The sequence below is a fragment of the Fringilla coelebs genome (assembly GCF_963513975.1).
Source record: "Fringilla coelebs genome assembly, chromosome: 5".
Lineage (NCBI taxonomy): Eukaryota > Metazoa > Chordata > Aves > Passeriformes > Fringillidae > Fringilla > Fringilla coelebs.
This window is the reverse complement of record NC_140033.1, coordinates 34,524,160-34,544,781: the sequence shown is the minus strand read 5'-3', so window position 1 is coordinate 34,544,781 and position 20,622 is coordinate 34,524,160. Positions and strand designations below refer to the sequence as shown.

Below are 20,622 nucleotides of genomic sequence, written 5' to 3'. Positions count from 1 at the left end.
AAGCATCTTGTGACCAATGACTTTGAGTCTGAGATTATTTAAATAATAACTTCCCTTCCTGATTCAGTAACTACTAAGGATAAAAAAACCCCATCAGTTTCTGTCTAGATTTTTTATCAGCCTTCAAGGACAATCTTATCTCTTTTCTCCAACAGACTAATCTTGAGTTAAGGGAGATTTCAAGTAGGTAAAATATGCTGTCTGTGCTAGCATAGGGAAAGAGGGGGATATTTACTGATATGCAGTGCTGCAACACTTGTTTGTCACTAATACAGTTAGTGCTGCTATGTGATCAAGATACATAATTATTTTCTTGTGCTTGATAATTCAGGACAAGTATAATTTAAAACTTTTACTTGAAGGATGAGTAATAAGCTTCTGTAGTTACAAAAGCTGACTTCTCCACTATTTGAGGGTTGTAAAAAGAAAAGGAGATGTCACTACACCTGTGTACTTTACTTATAATGCTACAGAAAATATCAGGAATAGTTAAGGCCCAGCTGCCTTAACTGGAGATACTCACTTTACATTGTGGCTAGCTAACATTGTATGAAACCCTTTTTAATATAAATTCAGATTCTAACTGTACACATTTTACTGTTTAATGTTTACAAGCTAAATTATTTCCTGAGATGGATCTGGTGTACTTGTAGGCACATGTGCCAGAGGAAAGGCAGGTCCCAGTGCTGCAGGAGTGTCCAAGTCAAGTCAATGGATGGACCATTAAAACACTTCAATTTCTGATTTTTGTTCCTCACTGTAATTTTTTTCCCCAACATGTCCTACTTACCCTTTCCTCTATCAGCTGCCTATTCAGCATCCAGCACATACACAATATGGTTCTTGCCAGATGCTGATGGGTGGCCAGGGTTTGTCAGGACTCATCTCCAAGCCATTTGCTCCTAATCACTCCTAATCAGATAGCATAATCTCATACTGTCTATGAACTGCTCCCAGACAAAAAAAAAAAAAAAAAAAAAAAAATCAGAGCAACCCTCCAGGGCTTTGCACTGTGCTGATGTATCCTTTCTGAAGCCTTAGGCCGCATCTCTATTACTGTGAGGTAAAGCTGGGATCCATTGTGTGCTGCAGATTGTCAGATACCTCAAGGTAAAAAGGACAAAGGAAGAAAGATGCTGAAATGCAGCTGGAGCATGTGTTGCTTGATGTGGCTTTCTGCCAGGGCTGCGTGCTACAGCTGTGACCCCTCGTGCCAGACAGTGGGTCAGTACAATTCTGTACAAATACAAGAGAAAGGATTTTGTTGCTTTCTTGAAACGCCTATTGTGTAAGAAAAAGCACAGTGATAAGAAATCCTCCTGCCAGTAATAGCATATTTGATTTGGGGAAATTATATTTCACAATCTAACACCTATCCCAATGGAGAGGTCTGTCAGCACCTCCACCAGAAAGTTGTACTAGAGATGACACTCAGGTTTATTAAGTGAAAAGCAGATGCAGCCTTCCTGGGAGCAGGTTTAGACAGACAGGCAGGAATCAAGAGCACAGCTCATAGCAGCATTGGGATCCCAAAACCCACAGGCAGTGCTGTTGCAGCAGTTTAACAAGAAACACTAAACTCTCCTTGCTGTCCAGCTTGTGTTTTCCTGGTGTGCAGGAGCCATGTTTGAGCTTCCCTGGGTTGCACTGCCCTTCCCAACCACCGCAGTTACTCTGCAGGCTGGGTGGCATAGCAGGCACTCTACACCTTCACCTGGGTGCACACCCTGGGCTGCGGTGTCTTATCACAGAATCACAGAATATTCGGATTTGGGAGGGAGCTCAAAATGATCATCAAAGTCCTGCTCCTGGCCCTGGCCCTGCACCTCTGAAAATCCCACTGTGTGCCACATGGATGCTTTGGATATGTGATCATCAGTTTCCTACATTTCCATAAGTTCAGATGTTTATTTTGAAAAATGTAAAATTACTTCAGGTGTACTGGAAAAGAGGATCTCAAAAAGAAAAAGTTTTTTCTGGCAGCTGTTCATGAGCTCTTACCTTCCTCCCACAGGCACTCAGTTCAGGTGTGTCTGCTCTTCAGCACGTTAACTACAGCTGCTTCAAAACCACCTGGAGGTGGAATAATCCCACATCAGAAAACAGCAGCTCTTCTACTTTTGTTTAATTGGTGTATTTATTCCTTCATCCATCTGGGAGACATAGGTAATCTGTCTGCCCAAATCTCATTCCTATTTAGTAGCAGCGCAGTTAGCCACAAACACAATTAAACAAAACAATAGTGTATGCCTTCTGAAGGGAAGCCAACTGGCAAAAATATAAAGCAATTATTTTAAACTTCTGCTCAATATCTAACACAGAATGAAGGGGTTGGGTGTTTTTTCCCACTAGTTTTCTGTTTAGTCCTCACTTTTGAAAGAAACTCATGGAACAATTCTGAAGAAATAAAAGGGAGAAATCCCAGGAAAAGACTCCTCTTACTGTCAAATAGTTTTTGTTAAGCACATCACTGAGTGAAGAAACAGGCTCTTCTTCTTAAGCAGGGGTGAAGTATATGACTAGGTTGTGACCAAATCCTGTTGGTTTTACTAAACTGTGAAAATTAAACAATTCAGTGATGTCTCCTTTCCTAGAAATGCTTGATTGTATGTAATTAGATCAGAAAACCCCCAGTATAATCATGCTCATCTGCCTTATGTAATCAAACTAGGATGATGCCAATTCAGTTTAGAATTTTTCTTTTAATTCAGTGCTCATTTGTCATTCAAATGTGCTGTTCAGTCCAGCATAAAAAAAAACATTTCTGTTCAAGGGAGTGGCCCAGAAGGGTGTGTGGGGTTGTGAGCAGGCTAATAGGACTCATGTGAAACACTGAGGTATCTTTCACTCTGAAACTGAAATGTAATCAGGGACAATCTAGATCCAGGAGAAGCTGTGAGCAGACACAGCATGCAATCCAAATCCAGTCTGTTTGGAATGCTATGCCTGGAGAGAGCTACAGCTGATGATGAGGTCAGGCCTGAAGTACTATTCAGGTCAGTCTGCAGTCTAGGTTAGAGGAAGAAAAGACAAAAATTTATTTTAAGTGTCCGGCTGTTACTTGAACTGTTTGTTTCTAACAACAAAATCTAGAAGGGATTTTATTACACAACCAGCTTCTTAACTGAGACCCATTCTGTGCATCTGGTCATTTATCTCCCAAAATTGTCCCAGTCTTGCTGACCCGGTTGCCCACATCTCCTCTGCATGCTCCATACTTACTTTCTAGCTGCCTGTTATACCAAGAATATATGCTTTGCTTTGGGTCACAGGATCTACAACAACCTTCCTTGCAGACCTTCTTGTGGTCTGCTCCACAATTTAATATTTGGTTGATGCAGTCTTACTGACTGGTGTATGATTTTACTTGACACAGGATGAACCATCCATTCCTGACAAAAGCCTCAGCTCTCTTCCTTTCCTAATACAGTTGATTTACTGATTAATTACAAACTCACCTTTCTGCTGGCTCTCTATGTTGGAGAGCACAGCTTCTTCAGTACCATTTTTAGCATACAGTTGTAGCACATGCAGGTAAAAAACAGTACAAGTATCTAGACAAGTAGTTTGGAGCATTTGCTAGAGGCATTAGTATCTGGTACAGCCTGACCTGAAACCCTCAAGGCTAATTTGAGTAGTTTCCCTCCACTAGTTTGTTGCCATCACAAACAGGGCTAAGTTATCAACCTTGGATGTATATTCTGAAGTCTGCTTTGAAAGTAGATTTGCTGTGAAGAGTTTCCTTGAGATTAAATATCCCCCCAAATGAGGCATAAATGTATATACCTCCTGAAATAAACTGATTTATCTTGCTAAGTCATCCTTCTGAGAACCCACATTGTTTACCCAGTCTGTCTTTTTTTTTTTTTTTTTTGCCCATATACCCTCTCTTGATTCAGGTGGATCCTGATCACAAATCACCTCAGCACCCAGGAGCTGGTATGCAATAACTTGTTGCCAAGTGGGAGAAGTGCCCAGTTGCCTGCCTGTGAGTTAGTACCTGTTTAAACACAAACATGAAACTACAGCATGTAAATAAGGAGCACATCATGACACTGAAACAGAAACAGAAACAGTTGGCTCTGTAGAGCAAGAGAATAAGAACCTCAGCACAGCACTCATCAGAGAACTGGTGTAGAACTGGGTATCCCTGGGAGGAGTTTTGTGACCCACAGAGATACAGCACAGTTCCACTGCAACAGCAATAATTGTGTACCTGCTTGTTCTGAGATGGATTCCAAGGCCCTGGAACATGACAGTCACAGAAATCCAGGGAAAATATCATGTTTTCCCCCTGGGTCAAAGAAAAAGCCCTAACACATGTTTTACATTCTCATGTCTGCAGTAAGAAACACTAAGGAAGGGGAACTTTGGCATCCTGCAGTTTAGGTGCCAGACACTGTTTGGGATGACCAGCACTGTCTTGAGCTTTTTTTTCATGTTCACCTCTGATTTTCTCTGCTTTACTTCCAACAGTTTTCTGCAATTACTCTTATGTGTCCTGATTTTTTTAGTTATATGTGAAAATGTTTGTAGAACTGGATCAATAAAGAAGCATATAGCGAGAGGGTTTGCTCCTTTTTAAAAGTGTTTTAATATCCATGTATTTCCCACTCTGCTTTTCTTCTTTCATTGTAGAATTTTAATTTTTCATAATTTCCACCTGAAAGCCAGCTGGTGGCAGTTTCTAATCTGTGGCATGCATTAGCCTGAGAAGGACTGTGATGGAGCCATCTGCACTAGAGACATTTGAATAAGTAATACGTAGTTCTTGTCCAAGTCCATGACTTAGGGTTTTTTACTAGATTTTTTTTAAACTAAATATGAAATAGCAAAGTTAAGGGAAATCCCCCACCCCAGCTGCCTTTCCAATTGAAATCTCTTTCATAAGTACCAGTGGGCAGTACAGATCAGGATAACATCCAGAGTCTTTATCAGGAAGGCAGTATTTGAAGAAAGGAAGTATTAAGCCAAATGGTACATAAATTTTTGAAGGCTGCGTGTGCCACTAAACTCCTTTTTCTGCTACCTGCCCTGATTCCATTAGCCGGTCTGACAGTCACCACTGCAGTTTCGGAGCCTTGGGACTCAGAGCCCCCGCCCCGCTGGCCCCGGCAGGAGGTTTGTTAGGGGAGTTTCGCTGGTGGTTGCGCCACCTGGTGCAGAAAAGGTTTTTTCTATCCACAGCACCCAAAAAAAGGCTCTCGGAATTAATGCATAAAAGTTGCACAAACCCATTGATGCCACTGGAAAAGCAGGACACAAACTAAGTTCTGACTGCACGTGATTAAGCCATGCAAAATACTATTCTGTGCTTTGTTCGGTTCTATTGAAGCATTAATATCTTGGTTATCTCGTCTCCACCAAAAGCAAGTGCAAGGACTTTTTGGTATGCTTTCATTCTGCTGGTTTTGCAATATACATCCCTAGCATCTTAGTTTAAATCACCTTTGTAGTTTAAAAATAATTTGGCAATTTCTTCTGCATTTGTTTGTGTACTTGGAGAGATATGCAGGCACTGGACTTTGGCTTCTGACCTACCTTATTTATCTTAACCACATGTTGTTCACCTATGAGCCAAGGCCAGAGGGTAGGACACCTAGAGAGAAATACACCATGCAGTGCTACTCACAAGGGAAAAATCCCAAATCCACTGTTGTGGGACTGAAAGATATTACTGCCTCCTGCCTTTACTGTCAGAGGACAGGCTACAGTTTGCTCACATAAGCAAAACAAGCCTCACACAAGCATACCCTAAAATGCGCTGCAGTGAGACAGCTGAGAGCAGAGATCTGGTTTTCATACCAAAATGCAGTTTCAAAAAGATTCTCAACTTTTCAAAATATTTTTTCTCAATTTTCAAAAGATTTCAAAAACACTTTCCCCCATATCTTTTGAAGAGAGTCTGTTGGAATACAGACTATCCTTTTTGGCAGGTAATTGCCAATCCTGATCTTTAACTCATTCAATGCAGAGGATATCACAATATCTAATTTCCTCTTTCTTATTGGATGGTGTATATGTGGAGCTGCAGGGAGTCTTTGACTTGGACCTGTCTTACCATCTCTCTGAAACTTAATCAGCCACATAATCTGCTCTGCTCAAGAAATACAGCAGTTGTGGGGCTTACCTAGCTGCACAGCCGCACTAAAATGGTTGTGTTTAATGGCATGATGAAGACTCAGCATGCATCCCTTTGTAAAGGGGTTGGTGGCATGCTGCTTCAGAGGCATCTGTTCCCAGCCGTTTCTTCCATCTGCTTGCTGCCCCTTCTGTTTTTTGTGCACCTGTGGTATAAAGTGAATAAAGTGACCTAGCACACCTGAGAAATAATGCAATTTTTTTTCCTGTAAATAAGTTCCCTGAGGCAGTCCATACAGCTCCACAGTAGCTGGCCCAGGACATCACTGGAATGGCAGCAGACAGGTAGGCAGGGAATATGTGGGATCTGCTTCAGCTATTTTAACAGTGTTACTGAGGAGGAAGATTACATTATGCTTGGCTGATTTCAGGGCACACCACTGCCAGAGATGTTCCATTCTCCTCCTTGTCTCCTTACTTAAGGCTGCAAACTGATGGGGAGAACTGATGGAAGAAGTGTGGTGTTGGATTGCCTCAGCCCCCTTGTACTGTTTGGTGATGCAGCTGGGCTGAAAGAATGCCCCAAGCTCATCTAATGCCCTGTTGAAAATGCCTTGCCTGGAGCTGTGCATTCCTAGCCAAGTGTTTCTTTGAACTGGCTTTGGCTCCTTTGACCACAGATTTATCTGATTCAACAGCAGGATATTTACTTGTATTTGCTGCTAGTATGTCAGCTTGCTTTATCAAGAACACATAAGACATCATAAAGAAAGCAGCAGGGACACACAGCTGGAAGCAGAGAAATGGAGATGGAAATGGAAAATAACTCCTTCTGAAGGCAGGGAGCCGTCCAGTGATCTTTTCCTTATCATCTAACCATACCATGAATGTTATCTCCTGTATCAGTCACCTGGGTTGATAAACCAGTTAGAACTGTGACCATATTCCCAGAAGTGTCCCTCAGGTGTTACTCAGGGAGAAGCAAAGAGTGCATGTTATATCACTGATAATTACTTTAGCTCCCCAAAGCCAGCTTTTCCTGTGTTGCAAAGGAGCCCAAACGTTTGCAAGATGAGTTGTGTTGATACTACCAATGAAGACACTTCTGATGATGATTTGCAGGCCGTTGTGTTTTATAACTCATTTGCTCTGTACTTCAAACTGAAATTGTTCTTTTCTGTGAAAACTGATGTAAAAATATAAGACGTCACTCCCTTCTGCTGTTGTAGGGACTTTGTGACAAAAGTTACTGCCTTTGCAACATAATTTATGTTGGAGGGATTGTTGGAAATGATACAACTTTAACATTTCTAATGTAACTTTAGTCAGTTGGTGTTTGCCCAGGGGGAGGGGAATTGAAGTTTCTCCTCAAAAGACACTGCTCACTGGGTGGGTCTGATGAGTTTAACATCTACAGACTGAGAGTAGCCAGAAGATGCACAGGAGACAAACAAACATTAAGGAACATGATCCGCCCACGTGCAGGAGACACCTTGTCAGGGAAAAGATCGCTGAGAACCAAAGAATGAGGACCAAATTAGCATCGAAGGCAAAGGCATCAATAAGTACCAGGAAAACAGAATACTTAGATTTGTGTAATTTAAGACAAATGAACGTGAATTTTTTTGGGATTAGTCTGTATAAATATGTGAAATGTGTGGTGAAAAACCATTTGTGATGGAATGATTTTCACTGCACAACCCAGACATGTGGAATGAAATAATTTCTATTGCCCATCCTGGCCAAAATGACATCCTGGCCAGAATAAAGTACTGCCTTGATTCTCTAACAGTGCAGAGATGTTGGAGAGTTTCTGGTTTTCCCTGCAGTCTCGGTGACAGGATCACTACTCATATCTCAGTTCTCGCTCTGTCACGTTAAACTGATACCCCAAGGATTGTATCCAAGGGGGACCACGGCATGGGCACACATTCCTCTTTGCTGACACAGACAGGAAAAGGACAATCGGCTCTGGAAAAACAGAAGCCTGAAGTAGCTGGAGAGCAGTACTGGTACACACTGCTGGCAACCTCCACACACAGACCGAGTCCTTTTGGTTCATGAAGCCATAAAATTATTTTATGCAACACTAAAACGATGACTGGGCTAAAACTAAGAAAACTGTATGGTTTTATTTATGCTTTATATATGCATAGCAGCTCTCCATTTTTACTAGATTCTGGTTCCAGTTTCCAATGCAAACAATCCCTTTTTAGAGCCCAGTGTCTCTGGCTTATACTACAGTCCAATCCTGCCAAACCACTTTTGCAGCAAACTAAGTTTTTCTTCACCTCAGTCATTCCTAACACACCAAATTTAAATCTCATTAGACAATAAGGACATCAAGTAATAAAATAATTTCTTCAGACATCTTTGCATACCCTGTTTTACATTAAGTTTTAAAAGGAAGCTCCAAAGATGAGGGGACCTGCTTATTAAACTTTTACACTCAATGAAAACGCCAAGAATACTTAACTTGAAGGCATTTAAATCCTGGCTTGCTTAGGGATAAGTAACTGATTAGAAAATTAACCAGCCTTTATAAAGAATATCCCAGTGATTTGTGTAACACCCAGTGAATTACTATAGGCTATCCAAGAAGCACAAACAGATGATGTAGCACAGACTGGTTCAGCTAAATAAAGCACACTGAAAAATAGGATCAACATCCAATTTACGTTCCAAAGATCCTCCCTTTATACGGGGGACAAGGGGAATAGAGAACTGCCAGTCCACATGAGGCTGCAGAGGCTGGAAGCAAGCTATTGAGGCTCAGAGCCACTTTCCAAAAGACTTCAAGACCACTTAAAGGCTCATAAATATGTTAAGTGCTTAAGAACCTCTTTGAGGACTTCCATCTGAGAAGCTGGTAGCTGTACATGAAAAGAGTGTTTTCTCATCATTTCGTTTATGTGTGACACTTCCTCCTTCAAAACCTGTCCTCTGAGTTCGGGTGTGCGGACGTTACATCCGGACTATGGAAAGAGGCGCCTCCCGCCCGCCCCGCTTCCCTCGATCCTGTTTCTAACCGTGTGGTGTCACCCTTCCCCCTTTTCCCTGCACGGAAACTTGCCTGCCCGCACAGGGAAGGCTCTGCAGCCAGTCGTGGCTGTTCTGCCTAGCAGAGAGCCATATAATCTTCCCAAGTCAGACAGATCAAGGGGCAGAAGCAAAAGCCCAAGCTAGGTCCAGGGGGAGACACGTGTCTTTAAGAAGAAACATGATGTTCCACTGATGCTGCCATCTCATATAATGTGTGCTAGGAGCGTGTCTTCAACTACATCTGCTAATTTCTCAAAGTTTCTGAATTTACATTTGTCTTCAGCATCCAAGATGAGGTTTGAATGACATCCAAATACTAGATGGTCTGGTTCTGTAAACTTGCATCTGTTTCTATAAAACTAACTTGGTGCAGGTGCTCAGCAATCCCAGCTCACTGCCAGCCTCCCACATATCCATTCACACTGCTGTCAGCTGGAACTCTTTGAGACTGTAGGTTCAGGGGTATAGAATGAAGGTTTACATGTACATCCCAATGGAGACAAAGTTATTGATGAATTGGAAAATGCTGTGTGGAAAAGTTTTGCTTAGGCTGTGTTTGAGAAAAAAAAATCTACAGCATCTCTGGGGAATGATACCAGCTGAAAAACATTGGTACATTGTTAGTCCTGATCAGAAGGACCACCTTAACAGTCAGAAAAGCAAGACTGTGTGTTTTCAGAAATGTATCATAATTTCCTGGAGGGTGTATGATCACCACTGTCAGTTTCTTCTCTCAACTGGATTAACAAATAGGAAACCAGTTTCTGACTAACCACCACAAGAGATGCACTTAGCAAGTGGCACTTTGGATGCCAGACCTTAATATTGCTTTGGACTCTCTGGAGAGAAGCAAGTATTTCACAACAGCTGATGCTGCATAATAGGAGCTGGAGAGGCTTTTTCCATTCAGCTCAAAGACAGAAACTTGATTAAGAAGATCTTATTCCAAGTTTATAATACACAACTTTGGTGTATTGCAAAACAAAACCCATTCAGTCACTCTAGTTAGAAAATAAAGTGCACAAACAGTTTCTTTTCCCCAGAGAATAAGGAGGATTAAAAACACTGTGGGCAGAGTAAGGAAACAGAACAAGGACTCAGTTTCTTGGTTGAGTAGGATACCAAATTTAGTTGGAGACAAAAAAAATGTCAAACTTGACAATTATGCAGCTTCCTTTCTGGAAGTGCTGAGCGAATGCCATTCTCTTTAAAGTTCTCTTGAAAGGGAAGAAGTTCACACTTACAAAAATGGCCCTGTTATGGAGCTGCTTAATAGCTGCTTAGATGCTTAACTCCATCTAAACTTAGACCTTATATTTAAAAACCTGCCTAGATGTGTATGTGCTGTTTACTCTTCTCAGTTGTTTCTTAATCCATTGTCTCACTTTTTTTTCCCCTTTAATCAAAACCATCTCTATTCTATGATCTCAGTATCTATGATTATTCCACGTACTTCAGAACACAGCTCCTTTAAACAAGTTTGCTTCTCAGTCTTTGCTTAGTAAGAAAGTAAAACACAACAGTTTTTTGCGCCAAGATAATTAAAAATTACATTCTTATGCTCTGCTTCAACCAGAGATCCCCTCCCTGCACTTCCTGGATGAGACACAGCCATCTATGGTTCTAAAAATAATTCTGCTCTTTTCTGCAGACACACTCCTCAGCCTGCATGTGCATCCTGCATGTGCATGTTACCCACACAACCATGCTGGACCTCTTGGAACTCCTTGAATATAACCACATGCCTTCAAATGAATGGCTTGTATTCATGTTCCAGTGAAGCCACAGATCAGAAAACATGTTTGCAAGGCCAATCCTCCAAGCAGCCTTTGGATTGTTCCCCCTACTTGCTTCTAAATATGTAATTTACTTTAATTACATTATGCTTAATCTGCCCATGTCTGTTCCTGCCTATCCATTATAAAGGCAGCACATCGAGCCCATTTGATACTGAGCAAGTGCAGCTGGGAAGGCACGTGCAACTCCTGAGCTGACTAATTACCTCTTAATTCAGGTTAACCTGACTCCTCCTGTATTTTAGGCAAAGAAGCTTTTCTGGATTGGAAGGCAGACAAGGACCCCTATGTAAAAAATCAGCAATAGCGGGGGAGGTCAATGTATTTATGTGAGCAATGATACAATTTCTGTCTCAATTCCAGAATTCCATAAACTGTATCATAACTATACAGAAAGGACAGACTGGAACAGTAAACGGAGCTTACTTATTCACCTACTAAAGGGAAATGACAAAGATTAAAACTGGAAAATATTAGAATTTGCATGGCAACTAAATCAATGAAAAGGGATCACATTTCCCTCTTCTTTAGTCCTTGTACTGTAGATTGTAACTATAACCCCTTGGGTTGGATTCCCTACTGCTGACTGGACACTGCAGCTACACAAGGCAGTGGACTATGTTCCACTCCCCAGGGTCACCGAATCATAGAGCGGAATCATTAGGTCCATGAGACCTTTCAGGTCGTTTTACACACAGAAGGAAGGCAGGAGAACGATCCACGTCAGCAGGATGTAAGCAGAAACAGCAGCTTCAGTGAGACAAGCCCTACAGGGAGAGGTGATATGTTTTCATTGGACCAGCTGATACAGCTGAAAAAAACCAGAACAGCTTTCAGGAACACAAACACCCCTTCACTAAGTCCAGCATCATTGGAGCAGGGGAGAAACAACAATAGCTCCCTTCTCTCAAGGAACAACCTTGGCAAAGATCTTATATTGTCTGAATCCACCCTTTTTTTTTTTTTTAATAATATTAAAAACTACTTTATACTAAATTTGTCAACTACTACAGCACAGTAAGAATGCAAACAATTTAGCTCTTGCATTCTCTGCAATACCTGCTTGGAGATGAACCCACACCTCTCCCTGCCTGTTTGGTAAGATGTCTCTATGTCTTACAGTAGGATTTCTCATCACCCAAGATTACATCAGCTCCTGCTGATAGTTTTTTCCTTTGTATTCTTAACCCTCTGCAGCTGACATCCCAATCATCCTTGCAGCAACTGTCAAACGGAAGGCTGACAGTGCGATCAGAGGGAGAGCACCTGCAGGAAGAAACTGAATTTGTATGAAGCAGAAAAGCCGATGCTTCTTCTCAGCTGCTCAATGGTAACAGCAGAAAAACAAAGAACTGCATCTTCAAAATTTGAAGAGTGAAATTCTTTTGCAAAACATATTTCCACTATATATACACAATAGCCTTTCATTTATTAAAATTATTTCCTTTTTGTTTTCTCGTTAAACAGAGAATTTGGGTTTTGAAGGCTTAAAATAAAATTTGAAGAGGAAAAAAAACCTTAACACAAACAAACACCTGCAAGTCTTTAATCCAAACTCTGGTCCTTTCATAATCTAGGTAAGACATAACTATTTAACTGGAAGCAAAACTGACATCTTATAAGAAAAATCTTAGTATGAAATGTGATAGGAGGGACTAAGTCCTGCTCACCGAATTACCTTAGCCTGCAAGCCTATTGTTAAAAGCAGGAACATAAAAAGCAGATGTTTTAAAAAGCTCTCAGCAATCAGTGAGCCCTCTTCCTTTCCCAAGTACATTGGCGGGTTTCAGGCCAGATGTTTCTTAGTCACTGCTAAACACCTGAACAGTGTGCCAGTATCCAGTATCGCTCAAGGGCAGGCCTTTCCTCAGCAGCCCAACTGTACCGATTATACAGCCAGCTATCAAATCCAGCATTTTGGACAGATTTTGTAGATTTGACAAACTAGATATGGGCTAGATATTAGCTCAACTCCAAAATTTTAAAAACCACTCTTTTGAAACTTATATATTTATCAAGCATTGACTATTACAATTTTTTTTTTAAAGTTTAATAAAAAATTACCTTTTTTTAGGGTAGCCCAAACAAAGTTTTAATGTTGCTTTAGCCTCAGGCCATTACTGGGCATTCATTTCATGAAATGAGACAGAGAGAGGATACAGTCCTGCTGAATTGCAGTTCTGTCCTGAACGCTGTAGACTTCCTGCAAGACAAACCTCCTTTTCATACATGTAACAGCAGCAAACCACGCTCCTTCAACCTCAAGCCTGAGAGAGTAGCTGTTCATCCATCTAGGAAAACTCCTCTGGCAGTCTGCCCCAGAGCCTAAGAGAACTTAGCCAGTTGTACAAAACCCGATGCAAAAGCTGTCAAACAAGAGCCAAGTTACCAAAGTTAAAGGCAACACAAAGCTTTACACTGAGTATCTCTTAAATGAAGACATACTTCCTACTCTTTTGGGGAAAATGGGGCAACCTTGTGGATGTTGGTCTAGTGTTTTTGGGGACAAGCCTAGATAACATACCACTAGTCACTCACATTTCAACCAGAATCATCTGCTCTCATTTTAAATTCCATCTTGCTATCTTCAGTTCCATTTGAACTACATCGATGGTAGGTTTTTAAAGTAAAGAATGCTAGTATAGCAGCAAAGCACTGCATGGCAGAAAAGGACCAAAGTCTACCCTGTTTAGTTTAGTCATATAAAGTATGAATATAAAGTAAAATGAAAAGCAGAAAGCAAACACTAGGTCACGTATGATACAGCCTCAGTTGAAACAGCTCACACAGGGAGATGACTACACATTGCTGAAGATGGCAAGTCTCTGATTTCTCTTTCAGAAAAGCCAAAACTGATTGAAACACACATAATTAGCAGAAAAACACATTCAAGTGATTTAGTGAAAAACAGAATAAGCAAGTAAGTATCAGTAATTTTTGTAAGACTCCAGTTTTACATCAGGACTTAGTTTCCCTCATGAATCCAAAAAGTTCAAACTCCCTGCTGTATTCTTATGGACAGAAATCCATGTGGTACCATTTTGTCTTATACACACCTAGACCCTCAAAGTTACGTAATTCGAACAGAAGATGAAAAAAGACAAGAACAACTCCTCTCTTCTGCAATAATCAGGAATCAGACAAATGATTAAAAATTTATTCCCACCCTACACATGGTATCCAAAGAAACAATACATACAAAGATCTGTTTATCCCACAATTACACAAGCATCCTGGATTTAATATTCTGAAACATATGACAAAGTTCAAGATACTTTATTTATTAGACACAAGAAGTAAATCTCAAAAGAGAGTTCTTGAATGCATGGAAAAAAAAATCACATCACTTAAGTGACTCACACACACACACACACCTTCCAGCACCAGATTATATTTATAATGTACTTTTTTAATCATGCTATTAACTTTCTCTCGCAGATCTGCTCCTCTCCTTATGGAGTCTTTTGTATTTCCAGGCATGGTTGTTTAGTTCATTCTACTACTTCATATATATATTTACATCCATCTTATATCAAATATTTTTGTCACACAGGCATGTGATTCAGTTGTTTTCTAGCTGTTTCTTTGCAGTCTATCTACATCTCAAAAGAACTTGTGCACAGCACAAATTAAGGGAAATGGCTTTCTCAGTGTACATACTGAAGGATATGCATCCAGAGCTTGACCATCTGAACATACCTTTCAGTAGTCCAGGCTGTATTTTTAAACTAATTATACAGATCTACAAAACTGTATTAAAAAAATTATACTTGGACCAGTACAATGTCCAAGAAACAGTTGGTAACGATGTAAAATTTTTCAGGTATTTGTAACTCTGAAATGATATAGAGTGTTTCTGTATAAACTTAGGTTACACAGAGGAATAACTTTTTCTTAAATCAAGAACTCTGTAACAGAATAAATAAACAAGCTTGAGAAAAGTTGCATTGTTTCCAACACAAAGACTTCTTGCCTCTATTGTAAAAAACTTAGAGGAACTAAATATTATTTCTGTCAGTGGCTGCACAACTTAAATACTTGGTTTTGTCCACACAATTGCCCTCTTTAAATCTGATAGAGGTAGATGAAGACAAAACAAACCCCAGCATGTAAGGATTAAGATACTGCAATTAAATTCTAACCCTGCAAATCTAGTGAACATATGTTCTCACCAGATTTATGGAAAGCAGTTATTTTTTCTTTCCTTTTTTTAACTAGAACAGCACTGAACTTCTTCCATCCACGTTGTCTAAATAAGTGCCTGATACTGTCATAAAATAATTTTCAAAGCATTTTTTAATTAGAGCAGCAGGTCCCACCTTGCACTCTTCAGTCATTCAGATCCATTTCCCAGGACTGTCTGTTGAGGAAATGCTGCCTCACATCCAGCATTGTCCAGACAGCCCCTGGGCCTCTCCCCCAAATGATGACAAATCAGCAGATCCCACCCAAGGCAACTCTTGGGGAAAGGCGTGGGAGCAAGGGATGTGGTGCTGAAGGCAAGAGAGAGAACTGAGCAACCTTCACACCCATTAAAGACAGTGACCTTTCTGAAGCCTTCTTGAAAATATTTTTTTAGCATGGGTGTCTGTGTGCAAGGGCTGCAAAACATTTGGTTACTACCACAAAACCAGAGATTTTATTAGGTTCACAGGTATTTACAAGATCTTACAAGATCTTTAAAGTCTTGGTTTTGGCACAGAGAAAATTATAAAGCAGTAACAACCTTTTTCAAAATGTCAATTACTTCATTAATGTCCTGACAAATTAAAAGAAAAAAATTAAGATGAACTGTTTAGATGCAATTTCCTATTCTCCCACAGCTTGGCCTGTGGCTTCAAGTTTTCTGCTTTTCTCTTCACCTGTAATTTTATCAACTTTCTTAATCTAAAACTCTATCCCTATGTTGAAGCCATACATAAGAAAGCACATACAAGAAATAGGAATGAGTCTGGCAGCCTTTTTTTTTTTAATGACTGGACAAAGTATGTTTCCCTCTTCATTGTTCATTGGACAAAAATGAGGAAGCATCACTGCACACCAGAACATCTGCATAAAAGTGCCTCCAAATTTCTTAACAACGGCAATACTGGCTTGATCACAGAGACAGGATTCTTTTTATTTCTCTCTCTCTGTACTATAACTGTAGCCATCATGATCTCATTTGGTATGCAAAAAATGTAATTACTTCAATACAATTTCCACAGCAATTTGAAGTGTGCCTTTTTCTCTTTCAAGTTAGTGTTTTAATTTAATGAAAACGATAGGACAGACTGAGATGGCAAAACCCCAGAATTTTATATCCTTCAGTTTGTTTGGTTAAGTTACAGAATAACAATCTTGGCACTTAAACTAAAACCATAGATCTAAGTGGATGAGGCAATTTTGTGCATTCTAAAATCAATGCATATTTAAATACTTGTTTTCCTTCACAACAGTCTTCAGAAAGTCTTGCTCTATGGACGCTGGGCCAATTTACTCTTATTGCTTTCCTGCTCACTAAGCTTGAAGTGGGTGTAGGCTAAAATTCCAAACAGTGTGCACAGAATCCCAAGGCCTTGGTTAACAGACAATGGATCCTTAAATAAGAGGCACCCTCCCAGGAGGGTGATGCAGAACTTGAAATGTCCAAACATGTTATACCTAGACATCTGTTAAGGATAATAGCCAACAGCAGTATTATTTTTTGTAAAAAGAAGCACTTGGAATTTTCATTAGTTCCACCCAAAGCATGCAATGGCACACTGTGTTGGCTCAACTCATACAGTTTTCTCATACAGATCTCTGTGGCTGTATTTACCTCCACCTAAAGCCTTTCACCCCTTTTCACTGCAGTCTGATGGACATGCCAACACTTCCTCAAGGCAGCCAAAGGGTCAGTTAATATTCCTTGCAGGTATGAAGGTCAGCGAATGAACAGCCGTTACCTATACAAATCCCAAACCAGGAAGGTTATCAAACAATTTTCCCACATTAATCAGCCCAAATGAATTCCAACATAATTAATCTGGAAACAAGAGAAATGACCAGTGTTACAAAGGATACGTGACGGGTGACGTATTTCCAATGATCCAGTAAATGGACAAGTTTACCATAAAGGCTATTATTCCAGACAGCAGTACCATTATCTGTGGATTAATGGACACAGTCAGTAATCTGACAGGCTTCTGGCAGTTTGTAGATGCATTCCAGGTTATTTATTTAGTTTCATTTACTTTCAAATGCAAAATATCAGGCAAGAAAAACATATGGAGAACAAAAATAGAAACAGTTTCAAATCAGTACAGACACTGGTGATGTGTATAAGCAGCTCAGTGACATGTAAATTTATGACATCCATAAATATACACTGATAGAGCCACAGGCCTTTTCTCCTTTGTTGAACATTTAAGAGTGATTTGGAAAATCTGGATACTCATTCACATAGAGGTTGTATTCTTTAACTTTGAGATACAGTCTTATTTATGGTCACAACAAAAACTATTTTAGCAAAATATCTCATTTTATTATTGTGAACACTTGCTATCCCATTCATAAAATACAATGCTACAAGAAATGACCCATCACTGAGGGGCACAATCAGCAGTAGTAAGAATATTGCACTGGCTCTTTTTTGGACAGAAGAGAGAAACTATGGTCTTCTTGGTGAAAATAAACTACTAATTCTAGAGAACAATCAATGTTGGCATTCTTCCACAGAAGAGAAGTTGAGAGTGTCCTTCTCTGAGTGGACAGTCAGAGCTAAAAATAGAGCACTTCATATACTAGGGGAAGCTTCTAGATTTTGATAGATTTTCCTGTTGTTCAGATGCCCTCTAAATAGAAACGAGAATAAGGAGATAAATTGACAGGCTCACTCCTCACAGAGGAAGTGGGGCAGACTCAGCAAGGGGCTTCTTGTCCTGCCCATGTCCCTCTCATCTCACCACAGACAACAGCTGTACAAAAATCTGTTCCACAAAGAAACAGATCTTACTATCAAATTTAACTACATCAGTGATAATTATTTAAATAAAGTCAACAAAAGCCTTACCACAGCAGAAAGCGTCCAGGGCCCAAATATTCCCCCTTCTCCAAAGACTGGCTCGAAGAAGGGTATGATGAACAACAACATAGCTGAGGACATCGGTGCCTGATAGTACAGCAACTGCATAGAGTTTACCTGCAACTCATGCTGCTTAGCACCTACCCACTAAAACCAAAAGAGAAAGCTGTTAAACATGAGGGAAAAAACCCCATAAACTGGAAAATCTGAGCAAAAGCAAACTGGCCACTAATACAGAGGGAGCCTCACGTGGACAATTCTACTTAAACAGGCTGTTGAGCCTCACCCTTGCCTCAGTGGAGGCCCCACGTGTTTGTCTCTTTCAAGTGAAAAAGCCATGAGAAACTTTTCCTGGGGGTAAAATATCATACTTGATGAAGAACAAATAGGTTGTGGAGCTGGGAAGAAAATAGCAGCTTCCCTTTATTTCCTCCTTTATTTTATAAATTCCAGATCCTGCCTGTGTTGGAGTTGACTATACTTTCCTAAACAGGCACTGGATTCTGTTCCTTTCTTCTCATTTTCCTGTACATACAGGCCAGCAAAACCAGTACACATTTATCTTTTGTCAATTTATTCCAGATTTAATGGATTTCCTTTCAATATTGATTATAATTGACTCAAGCTTCAATTTTTAAGGTTGCATGCTTTCAGAAATATTACTTATCTATGGCTACGAAGACAGATGTTACAGCTAAAAGGACACATCTTTCTCTTGTGCTGAAAACTGACATTTAATACTTACTTAAATCACATCAACTGGTAACATGGATTCTGGCATATAAACTTGCTCACATTTTTTAATCTAGATAATTTAAACCAAGGACCATTATTTCTCCAGTACACAAATCATCACTTAATGTTATTATGCAGCACCTCTTTCCTCTTCCTGCCCTAAAACAGGTCAAGAGACCATTATTTATCATCTTACACACTACGGGTCAAAGAGCCTCACTTTTTTTTTTTTTTTGAGGCACAGTCCTCCTAAAAGAAATTCACATTTAATCTATCACATCGACATGACAGGAGTTTCTAATTTAGGAGGCTCTTATAGTCATGGTCAATAACAAATCGGGTGAGCTACAGCAGAAAGGGCTGAGGCAGTCCTTGGACACATATTTAAAATCATCATTGTCCAGAAAGGTTGTATTGTGCGTTTATGCATTAATCCGTCCTCTACAAAAACACCTTAGAATGTATATAGTCAAAACTGAAGAAGGATACTGATAAAAATGTAAATAGCTCAAGGATAAACCATGGGATTGAAGGACTGGAAAACAGCTTTTCTAGGGAAAAAGCTCAAACGCAAGGCACTTGCTTCAGCAAGGAGAACATCTGTTCCATCTAGAAAAAAAGGAGCTTTACCGCTAAAGCAATCTTCGCCTCTTGAAAATAACGCTCACGTTAAAGATGACACCCCATTTTTTAGCAGCAAGGACGATAAGGAGTGTGTCTCCTAATTTATCAGGAGTTACGGTGGATTATCATAATTTAGTGGGGGTTTCAAAAATGAAATAACGGACCAGGGAAGGTTTCCTGGGGGGCTGGGTGCTACTTAAAGGCGACCGAAGCAAGGGGCAGCATCCGGGAGCCCAACCACCGCAAGGCTCCCGCGCCCCGCGCCGTTACCCACCACTTGGTACAGGGAGGTCACCAGGACACCCAGGGTGGCGAACGCCATCCCCAGAACGCTGAACTTCACGTCGTAGTAGGAGTTGAGGAAAACACCCAGCGTGATGGGGACCTGTGGAGGGGGACACGGCGGTTTTAGGCAGGGTCGTTGCCCTCAGCGTTGCCCCTCCCCGCTCCCCTCGGCCCCGCCGCCTCCTCACCAGGGTCAGCTTGATCCGCAGAGGGAAAGTCTTGCCGTAAGCCACGCTCTGGATGACCACGATGACCGGCGTGGTCATGGCCTTGGCCAGCTGGTAGGTACCGATGGTGTTGCTCTGCAGGGAGAGGTTGGTGAAGACGACGAAGCCGCAGAAGCTGAGGGCCAGCGGCAGCACCTGCGCGGGCTGGAGGCTCTTGGGGGAGAAGGCGCCGAGCGCCTGGCACAGGTAGAGGCCGAGCCAGGTGATGGCGAAGTGCACCAGGGTGAGGCTGAGGTTGGGGAAGCCCAGCCGCACGTACAGCCATTTGTTCAGGAAGACGATGCAGATGGAGGCGGCCAGATTGACCAGCAGCCCCGCCGCCAGCCGGCCCTGCGCCGGCAGCCAGCCCATGGCTGAGGCAGCCCGGCGGCCGCCCGCGCACCGGCCGGGCCCGCCGCCGCCTCCCCGCCCCGCCGGGACACGTGGGCTCGCGCCTTCCGGTGGCCCCGCCCGCTCCAAACGGCTCCGCCCGCCCGGCCCGGGCGGCAGGGAGTGCTGGGGGACGGCCGCGGGACGGCCCTCCGGTGTGTGTGTGTGTGCGCGCCCCCGCAGCCGGCCAACAGCCCCGAGGCGCAGAAACGCACCCCGGCTCCCAGCCACGAGTACCGCTCCACAACGGGACCGGGCATTTCCACAAACACGGCGCTGTACGTACAGATGTACGGCACGAAGTACGCTCTTTGCCAGGTGTCAAGAGACACCGAATGGGGTGAAGGAGCCAAAGTCCTTACCTAACTGCACTACGTGTCCTCTGCACTCTGTCTGGTTAAGGGAAAGGCAGGTAAAT

The 20,622-nt window shown here is 41.5% G+C and overlaps 1 protein-coding gene across 1 annotated transcript; it reads right to left on the bottom strand.

Moving 5' to 3' along the window:
- Nucleotides 1-14,126: 14,126 nt before the first annotated feature.
- Nucleotides 14,127-20,237, bottom strand: SLC35E3 (solute carrier family 35 member E3). Its single transcript, XM_084206085.1, has 5 exons — nt 19,797-20,237; nt 19,598-19,708; nt 17,953-18,111; nt 16,965-17,047; nt 14,127-16,562 (listed from the first exon to the last, which is right to left on the bottom strand). The coding sequence occupies exons 1-5, from the start codon at nt 20,184-20,186 to the stop codon at nt 16,376-16,378; spliced, it is 930 nt and encodes a 309-aa protein (XP_084062211.1). The 5' UTR covers nt 20,187-20,237; the 3' UTR covers nt 14,127-16,375.
- Nucleotides 20,238-20,622: the final 385 nt, after the last annotated feature.

Coding starts and splice junctions, on each gene's coding strand:
- SLC35E3 (XM_084206085.1), bottom strand. CDS start 20,186: ATGGGCTGGCTGCCGGCGCAGGGCCGGCTGGCGGCGGGGCTGCTGGTC. Junction 19,709..19,796: donor TGCGGATCAAGCTGACCCTG/GTGAGGAGGCGG, acceptor CCCCCTCCACAG/GTCCCCATCACGCTGGGTGT. Junction 17,048..17,952: donor CCTGGACGCTTTCTGCTGTG/GTAAGGCTTTTG, acceptor ATTAATCCACAG/ATAATGGTACTGCTGTCTGG.